Raw genomic sequence first — 18785 nt, forward strand, 5'->3', positions numbered from 1 at the left:
GAGGGAAAGAAATAGGAGAGCTTTTGAAAGTGTTGAGATGTTTTTCTTAAATACAATTGACTTGAGGAATAACCTCTTTCCCTTATTTCTTTTGGTGCACCCATGAGGTTTCGTTTTGGAGTCTTCTTTTTTTCTTTTTCTTTTTTTTTGTGGTGGTGTTGGGGCCAATTTGCCGCAACGAGACTAATACCTCCCATCAACATAGGTCTTTGGGTAGTTCTACCCATCAAGGCCTAGACTGATGAGAAGAAATCACCTAGTGTTTTTTGTCTCCACTTTGAACTTGAGACCTCATGGTTACCTCATTGACCACTAAGCCACACGGCCCACACCCTTAGTTTCCATATTTGTCGGTTGGTTTTCTACTTTTTGATATGCTTCTTGTCTACGGGTATTTTTGTGCCCAAACATGTTATAAAAGTATTACTTTCTGTAGCAGCCACTTTAAACTTTTTGAATTAATCCACTAGTAGCTAAGCTCATACTCTCAGTTGTTTGTGTTATGTTATCTTTAACTTGAGTAGACACTGATGTAAGAAATTTACACAACTGCTTAGGGAGGAGTATTTTGACGTTGGCGTTGATGCATTGATTTAAGTGCATTGAGAAATTAGTTATATCTCTCGGGATTTATTTATTTACTAATTATAGTAATATATATATATATATATATATATATCTTAAGCTCGTTCTTTTTAGTAAATTTCAATCTTGTAAACGTTGGCTAATCATGTATGGCTTCTCCTCAGAAGCTGAATTATTATTGCAATGTTCTTATGGAAGTTTTAATAAAAGTCTTGTTGAATGAGAAAACAATGGAAGTTTTAATAAAAGTCTAGTTGAATGAGAAAACAATATGCAATTCTTGATATTTCTGTAGTACACCCATTGATTGCATGTGTTTTAGAATAGTGTTCTATATTCTTGTCAAGCGGAGTTGTATGTTAAAGCTCATCCATCTGCCTTTCTTGACAGATTTCTTGGGAGTCGGAGTTTGATGGTTCAGGGAAGGACTAGCATTGGTGTTTGTTGGTTACTTTCTGTTTCCTTTACCTAATGTATCAATGTGTGCAAAATGTGGTTCATTTAGACTGATGAAAATAAAATTTGCTATGCTGCAAGTTCCTAACGTTTATACTTGGTGTTGTCATGCCTGGAATAGGCAAAAATGGTTTTTGATTGTGTTTCACCCGTTTAAGGAATTGATGTAAAGATTTTTACTGTGTCTCGGTATCTACAGCATGTTGTCTATGAGTCTCACTGTCTCATTACCTTGCCTACAGTACTATTGAAAATAATTTCTGGTGCGTACTGGCAAATTCTGGGAAGACATGCCTCCGGCTAAGCATGGGAGACCTGGCTAAATCTGTCACTATTAAATCATGGCCAGGCTTCATTGTTGTAGTATGGAGGCAGTTAAACACAGACGTACTAGTTTTGCCAATGAAAAGCTAGACATGAAAAGTACGTTAAGTGTGACAAGCTTCGTGGCTGCTCCTATGTCTTAAGGATTATCTCTTGGTGTACAACTGGTTGTCGAATTTTCCATGGAAGGACCCCAAGTTCTTCGAAATTGTCAACTTGATTAATGATAAAATTACCCACTTCATCAACTATTCGAATGCGATCTGTCTGCTTGAAAAATTAAACTACTATTATAAATAAAGATAAAATCTACGGAGTCAAGTGAATATCAAATTTTGTGCATGCGCTGAGACCTTGGGTGCAAATAATAGATGTGAGATAGGGGTGCCAAATGGATTATTGGGGCTGGAACTGGGCGGGTTAAGAAGAGGTGAAACAATAAATGCCTAACCCTGTCCAGATGGTCATTCGTGCAAATGTCCCTATTTGAGGGGAGTCTTTAATTTGTGATTTTTAATTTTTGTCCTTCATCATTTTTTCCCCCACGTAAGTGTAGATTTTGCTCGGCATAAGTTTATATTCTATTCCCATAAGTTATGACAGACATGACAAATCTTTTGGAACTCAACATAAAAATGTCTAAAAAGTACATCAAACTCCACGAAAACTGGAATGAAAATGAATAAGGCACAAAAAAAAAAAGGGATAAAGAACATATGCCCCACATAATTTCAATTCTTGAACACTACAACAAATTCTGAGAACATTACACAACTTATGCTGTATATCTTAATTTTTACAGAACTTATGTTGAGAGAAGCAAAGTTTCGGTTTCCAAAGATAAATTTTACAAAGCTTACGTTGAGTGAAGCAGGGCTGAATGTTTTCATTAAATGAGCAGTAGGGATAAAAATTAAAGACCTCAAATATGGGGCCAGATATTAAAGACCAGTGCGTTTGAAGGACAATTCCTGGAAAAACTTATGTTCAAAGTTTACTTGGCCAAAAATGAGTTCGGTCAAAATGGGCTAAGCAATGGGTCATAATTTAACCTGCCCAAGTTTTAAAAAGTTTTAATTACTTTGTTTGTTTATTTATAAGTTGTTTAATTTCAAACTTATACTTTTATTCTTCTTATTATAACTATATTTAATACACTGCACAAATATATTTTTTAAAATGTTTCTTGTCAATTTTTCAAATGGATCAATTTAGACTATATGTTCAGCCCAAATCTCAAAGGAGTTAGCTTGGGTTGTGCTCAATTAACCCACCAAAATATATATATATATATATATATATATATATATGTCCAACCAAATAGGATTAAATTTATTTGGACTTATTTACCACCCCAAATGTTGGCGTATGCTAAGTGAGCATGGAGGGACACAACAAAGATAGTTCCTTTTGTTTGGAGTAGAAGTTAAAATGAGGCAAATATCCTAAAAGGATTTCAATTTCTTCTATTTGAGCAAAAACAAGAAAGAAAAAGGAATGATGATGATTACACACACTTTGCGTGGAAATATAACCAAATGATTATAATTGAATATCAATATTTTTCATGTGTCTAGTGAACTGATCATTTTTTTAAATTTACTCAATATATTCCTCAAACGAGTTGAAAAAATGTTGAATACTACATTGTGAGTATGTTGAAGTACATTGAACCTGATGAGATATTTAAGTGAAAATAAATTTGGGCTATTTAATATCATGTCAAAATAATTAGTGTTTTACTCATCTGTTTTGATATTTAAACTACCTAATTTGGAATGTCACATTCTAATTGAACCTCAAACTAATATATCGTGTATTTGTGTTTCTGAAATGTATATTTTTGCTTGGTTGTTGATCAGTTGTTTTTGTCCGTTTGTTCGTAGTTTTCTTTTTCATTTTCTTTTTAATGTATTTTATTTTTGGTAATTCAGTCATGGCTAGTTTGCGAATGTCACCATTAAGATGCTAAGACAAACCTTTAGCTCACGAGAAAAAATTTATACGGCAAGGAATATTCTAATCTTTGGTTTTTACTGACACCTCCGAACTTAAAGTTTCTGGTCCTTTGCAATCATTCGTGGGTCACGTGAATCACACCCAAATTTAAATGGCAATACATAATTTTATTTATTAATTTTATTATTAAATTCATGATGTATATTTGTCTTCTACATCATGTAAAAAAAATCAAAATAACATTGTTGCTAGAACAAATGTTAGTGATGTTTATCATATTTTCTATGTTTTGTGTCATTTGAATTTATTTTAAATATAAATTTACATTAATGCTTGTTAAACTTGTTTTTTTTTTTTTTAATTTTTAAATCAACTGAAGCTGCTAGATTATTACATTAATGCTTGTTAAACTTAAAGTAGTTGGAGTTAGTGTTGTATTTGGTTTTGATTCTCCTCAATAAATTGATTGCTCATACATAGATACACGGATCAACAAATTGTCTTGCCCAGTCTATTAGGGAATTTATTTTTGTAATTAAAGCTTATATGATTGAATTTTTACATAAAAAAGGGGTAAAAGTTGAAATGGGGAAGAAGGTTAGGGTCAATGTTGCTGAGAGTAGGTGTCAGTAATCCCGTCGGTGTTACGCACTCGCAGTTACTTTAGGTGTACGCCGGGGTTACCATAAGTATGTGTATCTCAAATGAAATGATTAAATTTACTACTCCTACTAGTGTTGTGTATTGAGGTAAAAAGAGAGAAGGAGTGATTTTGTGTGTGCCAGTGCCGACGAGAGGAGACAAAAGGGTTGCGGCTGAGTTAGAAAGAAAGTGATGCCCTGACAGTGATGGGATCGTTTAGCAGCTACTAGTACGGCCTGCCACTCTGCAACTCTCTTTCTTTCTCAGGGTATCCATGTATGTAACCTACCTACTCCTACACACACTCACGCTCTTTCTTTCCTTGTTTTTCTCCCATCCTTAAAACTTTTTGCTTCTTTTCTTCATTAACCTTTTTCTCTCTTTCCATCTCTAACTTTCACTCGTTTCTTATCTCTTTTCCTTACTATTTCTCACTCCATATCTATATGTGATGCTCAATTAGCTTTCTATTTTGCTTCTACCTGTCCTCTCCCCTTTTTCTTTTTCAGGTTGGGGTTTAAAATAGACAGACCCCATCCAACTATGGAGAACAATCTTGCATTTTTCTGATTATTATTTTGACGTCTAATGCAAGTATCTTTGTCAATATTCATTTTTTTCCCTTAGAGGCTACAATATCCCATGTGATTGATGCTTGGTGTGGTAACTGTAGAGCCACTTTACCTGCAAATTGTGCAGTTTCTAATTGTTTCTTCTGTGTACCTTTTTCTGGAAAATAACCAAAAAGGAAAAAGATAAGGACACACACAACAAAAAGAAAATTTTAGGTGTTATATCCTGATCCTTAGATTTCAACTCGCTGCTTAATTTTCCTACTTGTGGAAATCTCTTTATATTTTTGTCAAATTGTGATGTCCTTTTTCCTGCAATGTGGATGGCAAAGCTATGACCATATTTATTTATCAACGGCCCCTTATCATCACACTGTAACTATTACACGCTTTTGTGTTGCTTAGCATCTTAATTTTGTTTCAATGAATTTTTGTGTGAATTTAGAAGATGTTGAGCGTATTTAATCTGAGTACTAAATGCAGAAGGAAATTTAAACTCATTGAATTTAGCGTGCCTGTGCCAGACTTGTACAGTTGGGAAAAGGATTTGATGGGTTCTAGATTCCCATCTCACCAGCTCAGCAATGGCCTTTACGTGTCAGGCCGGCCGGAGCAGCCAAAAGAAAGAACACCGACAATGACTTCTGCGCCCATGCCTTATACTGGCGGTGACATTAAGAAGTCAGGAGAGCTTGGGAAAATGTTTGATATCCCCGTGGATGGCTCCAAGTCGAGGAAATCTGGACCCATAACAAGTGGACCTGCGAGGACTGGATTATATACAGCTGCCTCATCGCATTCAGGACCTATCAATTCTGCTAGGACTAGCTACTCAACCTCAGGTCCCATATCATCCTCAGGGGTGCCTGGTGCAGTTTCTACAAAGAAATCAAATTCTGGGCCCCTTAGCAAGCATGGTGAGCCAATAAAAAAGTCTTCCGGTCCTCAATCTGGAGGAGTGACACCAACTGGCCGCCAGCACTCAGGTCCTCAAGCACCAGTTCTCCCTGCAACAGGTCTTATTACTTCTGGTCCTATCTCTTCTGGGCCTCTGAATTCCTCTGGGGCCCCAAGAAAGGTGTCAGGTCCATTGGACTCAATGGGGTCAGCCAAGTTTCATGGTCCTCCTGTTGTTAACAGCCAGGCTGTGACCACTCTCAGTCAAAATGATGTGTATTCCTTCAAGAGGAGCTTCCCCAAGCCTATCCTGTGGGCAATGATTTTGTTATTTGTGATGGGCTTTCTTGCCGGGGGATTTATTCTTGGAGCCGTGCACAATGCTATTCTGCTGATCGTTGTTGTGGTTCTATTTGGCATTGTTGCTGCATTGTTCGTATGGAACTCTTGCTGGGGTGGAAGTGCTGTAATTGGTTTTATTACCCGTTATCCAGATTCTGAACTAAGAACAGCAAAAAATGGCCAGTATGTCAAGGTTTCTGGGGTATGTATTTTCTCCATAATATGATGATAACTTACATCTTACCATAATTAGAGCCATTGATTAATGAGTTCTTAGTTTCGTTTCTCTTTAAAGCTTATATTATGCCAATTAGAGATGTTCACTTGTCGTATATGTCTATTCTTAGCTACGATGATAGCTTTATAAAAATAAGCCTAGTTCATATCTTAATTTTGTTACATTAGGATCTTGCATTTATTTCAGGTTAGCTTCACTTCACCCCCTGCAAATTTTGAGAGAGGTACAAGATACCCATAAAATATGGGTAGGTATAGTCCACTAACACACTATACATTTTCTGTCAAGTTTTGGGATTTTTTAATGAGTCATTAAGTAAAATGATTAAAGCTGATATTTAATGGACAGAATAGGTCATTTATGGCAATACAAATCTACCTAGTTTTTTGTAAATTGATTTTAAAGTTGAACTCTTCTATAGATGATCTCTATCTATCATTATTAGCTAGGAGAGAAAATAAACACGATGTTTGCATTGGATTTTCCAGCAAAACTAATTACGCACCATCTAACTGCATCGCTTTTCTCCTCCGTGTCCTCGCACACAGAAAGAAAGATTGAAAAACCTTGGCCCTCTTTCATTTAGAATCAGCAACTTCTTTAAGTAATTGGAGCCGACTCTCGAGTTGCGAAATAAAGGAATAGCAATTGCCAACCTTTCTCCCTTTCTCTCTATTTCTCTGTTTTGCATACAGATTGAAGCAAGTTGATTTATATTATAAAGTAGACATTGTGGGGAAAAAAACAAAGAATTGATTTTACGGTAATCATTTTTTCTCTTTTTGGTCTTTGTTCCATGAAATACATTTTCCACTAGACGACCAACTTTTTGTTTCTCTTTTATTCATCTTATAGATGTTGTGGTTTGTCAAGTCAATTTTCTTTTGTTTCATCAAATATAAATTCCCCTTCATTATGAGGACTTTTGTCCTTTTATTCAGCCCTCATTAGAATATTCTCGACCAATCCAAAAAATGCGTGAACATGGGGTGTTTTGTCCCTATCGAAAGTCTATGAAGATATATCGTCTCTCATCTTAAAGTTGGGGGAGTAAATGTTTATGCAGTAACTTTTATGGCTTAATCAGTGTTATTAGAAATGATTGTTTCGTCACTTTTAAAGCAATGAAGCGGTGCGATGGGATAAGTTTCACGGGCCAAGCGATTTGCTTCTAGGAAACGTACGTTTCTTATGATAAAGGGCAATGTGATCCAAGCAAGACGGATTTGATTAGTTGAGTGTAGCTTCAACAGATTCTTTTTTTTTTTTTTTTTAAAATGAAGAAAGGAAAAATAGGGCCATTTGTTAACTGAGTACTAAGACTCCTTTCTGCGATTTTCGTCCTTTTCTTCTTCTCAAGTTTGTATGACTTATCTTCTACTACTTCTGTTTATCTGCCCTTCTTGATTTACTTTTTTTTTTTTTTTTTTTTAAAAGATGGTATCTTGATTATTATTTCTTTGGGTTAAAAATGATTTATTCTTCTTCTTGTATGAGTTATTGGATTAACAATGATGTTATTGTTTACTGGATGCTAAAAATTGTAATTTTAAATGTAATCTGATGTCATACTACAATCATGTATTTGAAGAATTCTATTTTTTGTAAATTGTGGCTTCATTCGGAAGATACGTGCCCCAAGAATCGTTCACTCTTTTACACCTTCCTCTTTTATTGTCTTGCCGTTGTTTTAGGCATTCTGCTTTTAAAAAAATGATTTAATGCATAAAGTGTATATTAGTGGTCTGTTGAATATTCTAGTTGTTTTTGACCTTGTATACTGTTGCCATATCAGTAGTTAGTAGGTAAAAGTCTACTTTTAAGACTTGGCTCTAATATTTAGTAGGCTTTAAGAAGTACTTCCTCCACATTGTGGTTCCCGTGGTTGCTTGAGATGTGGTTAAGTGAAGAATCATGATTTTTAGTGAGTCTTCATCTAGCCAGCCCCAACTTGTTTGGAACTTTGAGGTGTAGTGGTAGCTGTTGTTGTAGTTCCCAGTGGTTGTGGTCCTAATTTCGCGATCATGCGGGAACGGTTTTAATTTCTTTCTTTTTAGGGTCATTTGTTTAATCTCTTTAGTTGTGCTATCATATTAAATTACCTTATTTAATAATTTTTTTTTCCGTTAAATATCTTTCTTGAACTCTTACTCATATTTATCCTGCAAGTTGCAAATTCATTTCTAGCACTTACATATTCCCAGTCTCAATCTGAATTATCTTGAAGTGTAATTACGTATTTTCTTTTTGATATGGTAACACCATCCATCCAGACCCTCCCTCTCGTAGGAGTCAACAGTGGTCCTTTCCCACTTTGTCCCCTTGGTGATTTGGAGGTGGTGGGTCCATTACACTAGGCTACCTCTTCTCCAGTTTAATTACCTATATGGTGCTACACCCAAAATAGGTAAGAAAGTCTATTGAGAGACAACACTTTATATGTTCTCCATTCAAAAGATAACTTCACCTTTTGAAATACTTTCTCTTCATATTTAAATCAAAGTGGTTGTTACTCTGATGCAACTAGATTTTGCCATTTCCTTCCTTTTTGAGGGACATGATGGCCGCAATAGCAGTGGTCTGTTGAAGTTACGAGAACTACACCTTGGGGAGTATAGATGGGTTTCATTGGTAATGATTTATAGATGGCTTAGGTGGTTTGCAGTAGACGAGAAGTAGCACATGGCCGCTGTGTGATGGTGTTGGCAGCACTTGTGATAGTTATTTTGTTTTCCTTTTCTGGAAAAAGTTTATTGAGTATTTGCATATGGGTTGCTCACATGCAGCTGCTGTGGTTTCAGTGGCTGATATAATGGTTGTTATGGTGAGTTGTCAACTATGGCAGAGTATCTAAGTCGTGAGGATTATTAGCGAGGACATGGGTGAAAGCTGGTCAGTGGTGCAATTCGGTGGTATGCCGCTGGGATCATGGTGTTGGGGTTGGGTATCCTTTACGGGTAATGATATGTGGAACATGCTAGTTAAATTGTTGCATGGCTTTTGTATTGAGGATTATTGAGTTGTTCTTGCCTTTTTATGAATTCCAAATAGCAGGGAGAGTGGCGGGAAACAAAATCGTAGCTATCAATTGAAGTAAGCATCATTTATCTCTAGAATATGATTAAATGTAAAGGATCGACATGTTACAGTTGATGGATTGCTTAATATTGGCACTGATGTAACCGTTGAACCAATTGTCTTCCCTACTAACAATTCATTTGATGCTGCGAAGTTTGGAATAGAAAGATAAGAGCTTAGAATCAAGGAACTATTTCCTTTTCTGGGGGTGATTTTGTATTCAACTATTTGCTGTTAAATGGAAGATTGATATATTATTGTTGATGCTCAAGTTCTCATTTACATGAAGGAAATCATAGGAATGGATCATATCAGAAAACAGCATGGCAGAGTGCACCCTTCTCACTCATGCATGCTTAGGATCTGGTGAGTGGAGTAGAAGTTTGATGTACTTGCACCATTCCCGTATCCATAACCGAAACTAGCTTTTCTTCAGCAGCTTTGCTTCGTTAGCTTCTCGTTAGCTATACTAGTTTGTTGCCTGCATCTACCTGGAATACAAGCTTGTGCCAGTGAACCCCCATCTGAGCTTTCCTTCTGATCGTGGAGTTTTTTTTTTTTTTTTTTTTTTTTCCATCACTTTTTGCATGAAAATTTAAAGCTTTTTGCACCAAGTAATTTGTTTTAGCAGGGATTGTCCAAGTATCCGTCATTAGACAAGTCATGGGCATTCTTAAGTTGTTGCCAGAATTGTCTTTCGTGTGTGTTCCTTTCTAATCTTCTATATCTATCTACCTAGTAGAGAATTGATTGCTTCCATCATTTCTTATCAGCTCTGCAATGGCCTGTTCTGTGATCGGTTCTAATTCTTGAACAAATATTGGATTAGGTGAAAACTCTTATCTTATGTGAAGTTGCTAGGATAGAACTCCGGGATATTGCTTGTCTATTTATGAAATAAAACTATTATTTCTATTTAGTCTGAATTGATATTTTAACATATGAACATTGAGATTCCTCTGTTCAACAATTTCTTTTCCTGTTGTTGATTGACATCTGTTGGAACTATTAAGTATCATAACAATCTATTTTCATGAAGGTGGTGACATGTGGAAACGTGCCTCTTGAGTCATCCTTCCAAAAAGTTCCTAGGTGTGTCTATACTTCCACAAGTTTATATGAGTATCGAGGATGGGATTCAAAAGCTGCAAATACTACTCACCGCCGTTTTACATGGGGCCTCAGGTCTTCAGAAGTGAGTCGCTAGACAGATTCCCTAATCTTGTTATCCTGTTTAGGTTCCTCAAATACCTGTAATTGTTACATATTGAAAGGGATGATCTGCTGGCTCCTAATTCAACGTTGAGGTTCTCATGATGATGCTGGATTCAGTCTTTAGGACCTCGGGTTAAAGATATCTCATTGTTTGAATGATGTATAAATTTTTGATAAACATTTTCGAGATTTTACTTTGCTGACTTGAATTCTGTCCATACTGTTTTGCAGAGGCATGTGGTCGACTTTTATATCTCTGATTTCCAGTCGGGGTTAAGAGCATTGGTTAAGACTGGCTATGGTGCAAAGGTGACTCCTTATGTAGACGAGTCAGTAGTTGTTGATGTGGATCCTTTGAATAGTGAGTTACCTCCAGAATTTATCAGGTGGTTGAGAGAAAGAAATCTTTCAAGTGATGATCGTATAATGCGACTGAAGGAAGGGTAAGCGTTTTTCTTTCTCTCGTTCTCTATTTGTTCCTACTAGCGCACTGCCAGTACATCATATTTGTTCATATTTCTTTAATTTCTGGCAACAGTTGCAGAACAGTTAACTACATGTATTTGTACCATTTGCTGAATTGTCTATATGCTGTATCCTTCGAATGTGTGGCTAGGTGGTAGGAGATGCTAATTAAGACGTGTATTTCGTCTTTCTGATAGGTATATAAAAGAAGGAAGCACAGTGAGCGTGATTGGAGTGGTTCAGAGGAATGAGAACGTGCTTATGATTGTCCCTCCTCCTGATCCATTTACAACAGGGTGCCAGTGGCTGAAATGTATATTTCCTGCTAGCCTTGAGGGCATTGTGTTAAGATGTGAAGACGCGTCAAAAGTTGATGCTATACCAGTATGATAGGTTATGTTCAACATACTAAGACGGTATGTGTGATGTTAGGTTAAAGATGTTTATTGTGGAGAGGTTTCTGGAAATAGTTTGTGTTTTATTTCCTGTATAGTTACTAGGTGTTGTTTAAACTTTTATATGGTATGTTGTAATGGAGGAATGGTAAATGCTGTAGCAATGGAAAATCTGAATGTTTGAGCAGTAGTGGTTATACTTGTATTGCTAATATATATTCCCTCTGAAAAGAGTCTACTTAGCCTCTTTTTTCTTGAATAAAAAAAAGAGTTCACTTAGCAAATCGAGAAATAATTAACCTTATTCTTTCATATTTGCCCCTATTAAGTTTTATATCATCAAATCCGAATGCCTATTTAATTAGGGGTAATTTAGTTAAATTATTTATTTTTGTTTAGGAGTTAGTATTTTCTTTAAGGGGTGTGTAAATGGCTAAGTGGACTCTTTTTTTGATCCGGAGGGAGTACCATCCATGTGTCAGCTGTGTAAACGTCTTGAAGAAAGAGGTGAACTGATCGGTAATGTTTTGTTTGTCTAATTCTATTTTGGGTCAAAAACTCTAGCTCTAGCCTTCAATTGGAACTTGGCGAAGCTTGGATCTTTGCTTCATTTGACAATCAGCTGAAAAACAACCACCTAAAACTCCCAAAGTAGAGAAACTAAACGAGATACGAATTTGGTGACAAAGAAAATTTCGTTAATTTATGCAATTAAAAATACATGTATGTCCTTTGACCTTAACAAGAAATGTCTGAACGTTAAAAAATAGGTGGAAAATTAGCTTTACATTCAAAGAGGCAGGGTAATTGAGGTGCGAGCTCGCATTCATAATTTTGAAATCAAAATTTATAAATATAAAAAAATAATATATATAAATAAAAATAGATATAAATGTTAGAACTCATAATCTGTAAATGCAGTTTAGGATGCCTTAATAATAATTCTAGAAGTGCATACCAATGTCCTAAAAAATATGTAGAGAGAAAAAAGGAAAAAGAGTTAGGAGGGGCGGGGACGACGTAGTGAACCTAAGTGACCGCGTAAACTTTAAGAAAAAATTAAAAAAAGGGGGGTGGCAGTGTGTCTCTGGGGATCAACAAAAGTGGGTGTGGTCACTTAAGTCCTTAGTGTACCGACAGATCTCTCCATTGTGAGATGAGAACAGGCAAGGCAACTAAGGGCAGCAGCAGCACCACCAAGTTGGTCTTTATTTGTGTGGCCCTCTTGGGTGCCTTTCTTCTTGTAGATCTGCTCTGGGCTTCCTCCTCCTCTTTCAACTGGGCATTTTCTACTTCCAATGTTCTCGTCTTTCCTAATCAAACCCTCCCCAAGGTAAAAGAAACTTCTCTTTTTGTTTTCCCTTTAACTATCCTCCCAACTTTACTTTTTTTTTAAAAAAAAAAAAAAAAAAAAAATCATTAGGCGACAAAGGAGGAGAAGAGTAACAAAAAAGGAGATGGGAGGATTTTATCAGCTACCTTTGCCGATTTGCCAGCCCCACAATTGAAGTGGGAGAAGATGGCAACATCACCTGTGCCTCGTCTTGATGGTGCTGCTATCCAGATCAACGACCTTCTCTTCGTCTTTGCTGGTTATGGTACCATTGATCATGTCCGTCCACCCCCCTATATTCCTTTCTCCATTGTTTTCCTTTTTTATTATGTCAATACACTGCCTAATTTTCTCACCTTCTGCCTATATTGAAATTAGATCTTACAAGCATAAAAAAATTGTAGGGGCTTTGATTTTTGGTAAACTTGCCAATATGTACAGTCGCCCAAACTTATTTACCAATATGGCCGAAATATACAAAACCTATACATTTTGATCATATTTTGTAAGGTAGATCACCCAAAGGCATTGGGCTGTAATTTTCCCTTGATTGTTTTCATTTTGTATCAGGTTCATTCGCATGTGGATATTTACAATTTCACATCTAACTCTTGGGGAGGGACATTCAATATGCCTAAAGAAATGGCTCATTCACACTTGGGTATGGTTACTGATGGGAGATATATTTACGTTGTTACTGGGCAATACGGTCCCCAGTGCAGGGGTCCGACTGCACGGAATTTTGTTCTTGATACCAAAACGAAGCAATGGCAGGACTTGCCTCCTTTACCAGTCCCAAGGTATTGAATTTGTTGCTGATATACGCGAAATGGCTCATCATTCACACTTGTGCGTTTTCTTTGCTTTCTCAACTTGGACATGTTGACACCTCTATAATTACTTTTACAAGAATTAACATGGATGTTTCTAATGCTTTATTATTGTCCTCTTCTTATCCTAACCCGGTAAATATTATCTTCTCTGCCGACTGGTTTTTTCCCCTTTGCTGGCTGGAAGAATCATCAAACTGAAAACCTAGATTTTGGTTTTAACATCAGGAAATTGATCTTTGACTTGTATGTATTGAATGACTGGTGCCATTGGTACTTTAAACCATTTCTTTTGGAAGATTTGGTACTAATTGCCATTATAGTGCTAATATTGTGTGTGAATACAACAACATACCCAGTGAAATCCCACCAAGTGGGGTCTGGGAAGGGCAGAGTGTACGCAGACCTTACCTCTACCTTGAGAAGGTAGAGAGGCTGTTTCCGGTAGACATAACTACCTTAGATAGTTGTGTAAAAAATTGTTGGTATGTGAGAGAGGCGTGGTTCAGAGACTAGCATTTGCCTACATTATATTCGATGTGTAAACAACTATTTTTCTTATTACCACTACTTTCGCTTGACAATGCTCAGCACAGGGGAAAGAAACTATTGTCTGGCTCCTCAAAACCCTTATTTTTCTAGATCTTTACGAAGCTTCAATCAAGTTTGAATATTAAGCACCATGGAATTTGTGCTATCTTTAGAAGGCGCTGTGCATTGACTGAGCATACTATAGTGATTTTGAGATACTTGACTAGATAAGGTTACTGTAATATGTTTAAGTTTTATGTAAAGTTGTATACACTTATTCATGAGTTTGATTGTCAGGTATGCGCCTGCAACACAGCTTTGGAGAGGCAGGCTTCATGTAATGGGTGGGAGCAAAGAGAATCGGCATACCCCAGGATTAGAGCATTGGAGTCTTGCTGTTAAGGATGGAAAAGCTTTAGAAACGGAGTGGCGGACTGAGGTACCCATTCCTCGTGGTGGACCTCACAGGTATTTGGCTGATTTCATGCAAATATTTTCTAAAGCATAATATAATATATGTGATAGATTACATAAGGTACCCTCAGCAGGAAAAGGAGGGAAAGGGAAATCTTGATGGGCAGTGTGAAGGGTTCATCTTAGAGAGAAAGAGTGAACACCTGAAAGCAACAATACTTTGGTTATTTTATTTTTAGTTCTGTATGGAGCAGCTGGTGAATAGTAACTATGGCCTAGGAACTTTAAATTCATAGTTTTTTTTAATGACAAGGGAACCTGTAGCCGCTACCCTTCGGGTGCGCACAGGTAAACCCCGCTCCTGTGCTATAGCCCACAAACCACACTGGAGAGACAACCCTCACTAAGCAAGCCCTGTGTGACGAGCTCGACCTAGAAGGCAAATCCCCTGCTGTAGTAGGCAGGGGGTTTCGAAATTGAGACCTCCATTATGGAAGTCACATGCTCAACCATTTGAGCCACCCTTGCGGGTAAATTTAAATTCATAATAGAAAGATGAAAAATGAGTTTTTCCTACTAATCTTTCTATGGTGATGAGAACTTTGGCAGTTTAGTGATAGTCTCTCTGTGTAGTTGGTTTGAAATTCACTAGAGTGCAGTTATTTGTGAGATAACATGGAATAAGGAGGGAGTTGCATTCCACGTTTTCTTTTCTGTTGCGGGAGATATTGTGTCCATTGTGATGTTGATAGTTTGTGTTGTTGTGCTCTCAAGCTTGTCCTTTCAGTTTCAACTGCATGATGCTTTCTTTGTTCTTTTGGGTTGGATTGGTATAAGATAGTTTGGTACTCTGGATAACTCTTTCGTGTATCTAGCAGTTCTAGTCTGGTTCTCCTTAGATGCTTGTGAGATACCCTTTTCCGTGCTTTGAGCAGGACTAGATGTCTGCAGATCGTTAAGGCGGAGAAGGGGAATAGAAGAATAGAGGAGAAAAATATCTGTGCTGGTGGTCCAATTAGCATCTTTTGCTTATATCTAGGATGTGGATGAGTCAACTGATTTAACAAATTTGATAAATCACTATGCCCCAAGTCTTGGTCTCTGGAGTCTAACCTTTTTCAAATAAACAGTTGCTGTTTCTAAAGCTTTAGGTGTCAGTACAATTAGCAAGAGAAAAATCAAACTTTTCTACTTTGTGCGTGATCTATTCAGAAGTTAGTGAGACATTGATGTTAACTCGATGAGCTTTTAGGAGTGCATAATTGAGTAAATTTTCTTCATCTTGCTTGAACTTTCATGCAGGGCCTGTGTTGTGTTTGATGACCGACTTTATGTCCTTGGTGGTCAAGAGGGTGATTTCATGGCTAAACCTGGATCACCTATTTTCAAATGCTCACGTAGAAACGAGGTAATCGAACTGTGACTTGGTTCTGAAAGTTGTGATCTTTTTTGTAACTTAAGGAAATTGCATTAGTAAAGTACCAAGGAGGTACTACAAAAATACTAACAAGGGATGACAGCATTGCTGTTCCTGTAATATCCCTTAAAGTTCCTGAAAATCAAAATACTGAGGCCAGTTTCTACCATGTTACTCCTACACCAAAAGTATAAGTGCTGTAGGCATCTTATTTTTAAAAAAGAAATATAATTTTTCTTGGCCTTCAAAGCATTTCTTATTTCTCTTCAACCAATCTGTAAGTCGTATATTAGTTAACAAATTTTAAAACGTTATTTCTAGTTAAACTTTGGCCGATTTTGATTTTTTTTTTTTTTCGTGCGAAAAAACTTGGGCAGATTAAGACATGTTTGTTCTCATTTTGGGTGTCAACAGTCAGTCATTGTCTTAAAGGATCTTCTTCCTGTTAGATGAAATTTGCCAAATGGAAGGTCATATTTGCTTTTTGGCATGTTATTACTTAAAGAAAGAAGACGCTTCTTTTTTTTTTTTTTTTGATCAGGTAAATATATTCTCATTCATAAACATGGTCAAAAAGCTGGCCGTATACAAGGGGTATACCAAAAGGTAAAGAATCTACAAAAAAGAAAGAAGACATTCTTGACTAGTTGGTTCTTTGTTCTGCTATACCAGCAACAATTGAAGGATATTACTGATTTCAAGTTGATATAATCATTCTCCTCTTTATTCTCTATTATGCAAATCCTTTGCAAATTGAAAAACAGTATAGCTAATAGATGAAAACTGGAAGGAGTTTTGGGGATTGATAAAAGCAGATTAAGTCCCATACTCCCAACATGCTAAGAATTGAAGCTGATGTAGGGGTTGAGAGTGTGTTTTACTCTAATGTCGTTTTGGCTTAATATGACTATGGGGCCTGACTTTACAGGTTGTATATGATGATGTTTACATGTTAGATGATGATATGACATGGAAAGTGTTGCCTCCCATGCCAAAGCCAGATTCCCATATAGAGTTTGCTTGGGCTATTGTCAACAGGACTCTTGTGATTGTTGGAGGAACTACTGATAAGCACCCAAATACCAAAAAGATGACCCTCGTTGGAGAAATACTCCAGTTTCAATTCGATACACAGGTATTGTTTCTAATCTTTGTCAAACTGCAACTAAGGTGTTTATTTTGTTTATGTTAGAATTTAGTGTTGGCTTATAGCCTGCCCACTTCAATCAGCTGCGTTTGGCTTAGCGGATACATTAAACTGCATGATTTGCTTAGACTTATCCTTTCATTTCAATTTATGTTCACTGTTTAAAAAGGTAAATAAAGGATCTAGAGTGTCTTATTAGGATCTTGTTCATACCTCCCCCCTTTTCCCCAACAGTCTTTATAGCATTTACTAATCATCCTTTAGCCCTTTCTTCCTCAGGCTAGACTCATAATTCATCAAGATATGCCTGTTATCTATTCCAATTCCACATTTCTCTATCACATAGAATCCACAGGGACAGTACAAATACAACACACATTTAGATCTCAACAATGCCTTTAATTTGGTCCTCAAATTTGAACATTAATGCAAGATTAAAATGGCTATGCAAGCAAAGATTCTTAATTTTTTCCACAAATTACATGTACTTATTTCTCTTGCTATCAACCGTTTGAACTGTCTGCAGTTGGTGACGTGTTCACCGTCTCAATAAATACTCTGCCCTGGCATCTTAGCTTCACATCTTGACCTTAGGATCATCACTCTCAGTGAATCTCTTTGGTCATTTTGGTCATGCAGTTACCTTACATCGCTCCAACACGTAGAATCAAGTATTGCCATGAAGACTGTGCGCTTTTCAGAACAGACTGATGTTAAACAATACTCCCTCCGTTTTAATTTGTTTGTCTTACTTTCCTTTTTAGTCTGTTTAAAAAAGAATGCCTCTTTCCTTTTATGGCAACTTCTTAAATTCAACTTTCCACATGGCATGTTTAAGATCACAAGATTAAAGGGCATTTCGGTACATTCTACATATCTTTAGCTTAAGACTACAAGATTCAATAGTCTTCTTCACTTTCTTAAACTCCGTGCCAAGTCAAAATCAGACAAATAAATTGTAATGGGGGGAGTATATTTTAAGTTCTCGGCTTTATAATTGTGTCTAGTCAAAAGTGAAGTCGTAAGTTAAGATAGTTAACTGATGTGATTTTTGAAATCGACCTGTTTCTTATGTGCTTGTTTTTGTATTCTTGGTTCTTTACCTGGTGATTTGATCCTATGCAGACATGGAAAGTTTTAGGCAAACTCCCTTACCGTGTAAAAACAACTCTTGTTGGCTTCTGGAACGGATGGCTGTACTTCACATCAGGACAAAGAGACAAAGGACCAGATGACCCATCACCAAGAAAGGTCATTGGAGAGATGTGGAGAACTAAACTAAAGTTGTTATGAGCTCATATTTTTACCTAAAATTCTGCTCCAATATAGAAATGTTATAGTGTAAATTCACCCGAGTGCTTTTTGTTATTCTCCTCTTCTTTTTTTTTTTTTCCTTTTTTTTTTTTCCATGCAATTTATTTTGGTCCAGCCTCATTTTGCACGGTCGGAAACCAATTACCAAGTGGAGAGTGGTCTGTGTTATATTCTTTTAGCTTCAATTTTTACATTGCAAGTAACTGAAGAAATGCTTTACTCTCGTTTTCTTTTCTTTCGAATTTGACACATGTTTCTAAAAAGTAATTCTTCTCTCGCCTTTACTTCTTTTTCTGCTGTTTGTTGAAAGTGACTAGGAAAGGAAGAAGAGTCGCAAGGAGCTGTTTATCCTGTACAGATCTAGACCTAATTGTGAAAGCTAACTATGCAAGTTGACAATTCAATACGGGCTTCTGTTACATGAATAAGAAGATACCTAATTTGCAAATAAAAGAGCACTGATTATCGCATTGACTTAATCTATATACAAAAACATTTCAGATGCTTGGGAGCCCCCATCTGCAATGAAAACATGGAAAGAGGTTGACATACTTTCTGAAAAAACTAGCCCACAAAAACCTATAACCTCTGTTAGCGGATTCCTAAGTCGGGGTGCTTATAAACCTCTCTT

General features: G+C 36.6%; 2 protein-coding genes across 5 annotated transcripts; both read left to right on the forward strand.

The window, feature by feature from the left end:
* Positions 1-4091: 4091 nt before the first annotated feature.
* LOC132055238 (uncharacterized membrane protein At1g16860-like) lies at positions 4092-11358 on the forward strand. 4 transcript variants are annotated; one of them, XM_059446951.1, is made up of 5 exons: positions 4092-4195; positions 5063-5979; positions 10133-10288; positions 10540-10751; positions 10971-11358. In XM_059446951.1, the coding sequence occupies exons 2-5, from the start codon at positions 5089-5091 to the stop codon at positions 11161-11163; spliced, it is 1452 nt and encodes a 483-aa protein (XP_059302934.1). In that variant the 5' UTR covers positions 4092-4195; positions 5063-5088; the 3' UTR covers positions 11164-11358. The 4 variants fall into 4 exon arrangements, with proteins under 4 accessions (XP_059302934.1, XP_059302933.1, XP_059302932.1 ...); XM_059446950.1 differs by having other exon boundaries at positions 4095-4242; XM_059446949.1 differs by lacking the exon at positions 4092-4195 and having other exon boundaries at positions 5049-5979.
* A 780-nt stretch (positions 11359-12138) lies between these two features.
* Positions 12139-18421, forward strand: LOC132055239 (kelch repeat-containing protein At3g27220-like). The gene is made up of 7 exons (XM_059446953.1): positions 12139-12501; positions 12592-12780; positions 13072-13301; positions 14160-14330; positions 15579-15684; positions 16622-16828; positions 17966-18421. The coding sequence occupies exons 1-7, from the start codon at positions 12325-12327 to the stop codon at positions 18131-18133; spliced, it is 1248 nt and encodes a 415-aa protein (XP_059302936.1). The 5' UTR covers positions 12139-12324; the 3' UTR covers positions 18134-18421.
* The last annotated feature ends 364 nt before the right edge of the window (positions 18422-18785 follow it).

Source organism: Lycium ferocissimum, chromosome 5 (assembly GCF_029784015.1).
Source record: "Lycium ferocissimum isolate CSIRO_LF1 chromosome 5, AGI_CSIRO_Lferr_CH_V1, whole genome shotgun sequence".
Taxonomy (NCBI): domain Eukaryota; kingdom Viridiplantae; phylum Streptophyta; class Magnoliopsida; order Solanales; family Solanaceae; genus Lycium; species Lycium ferocissimum.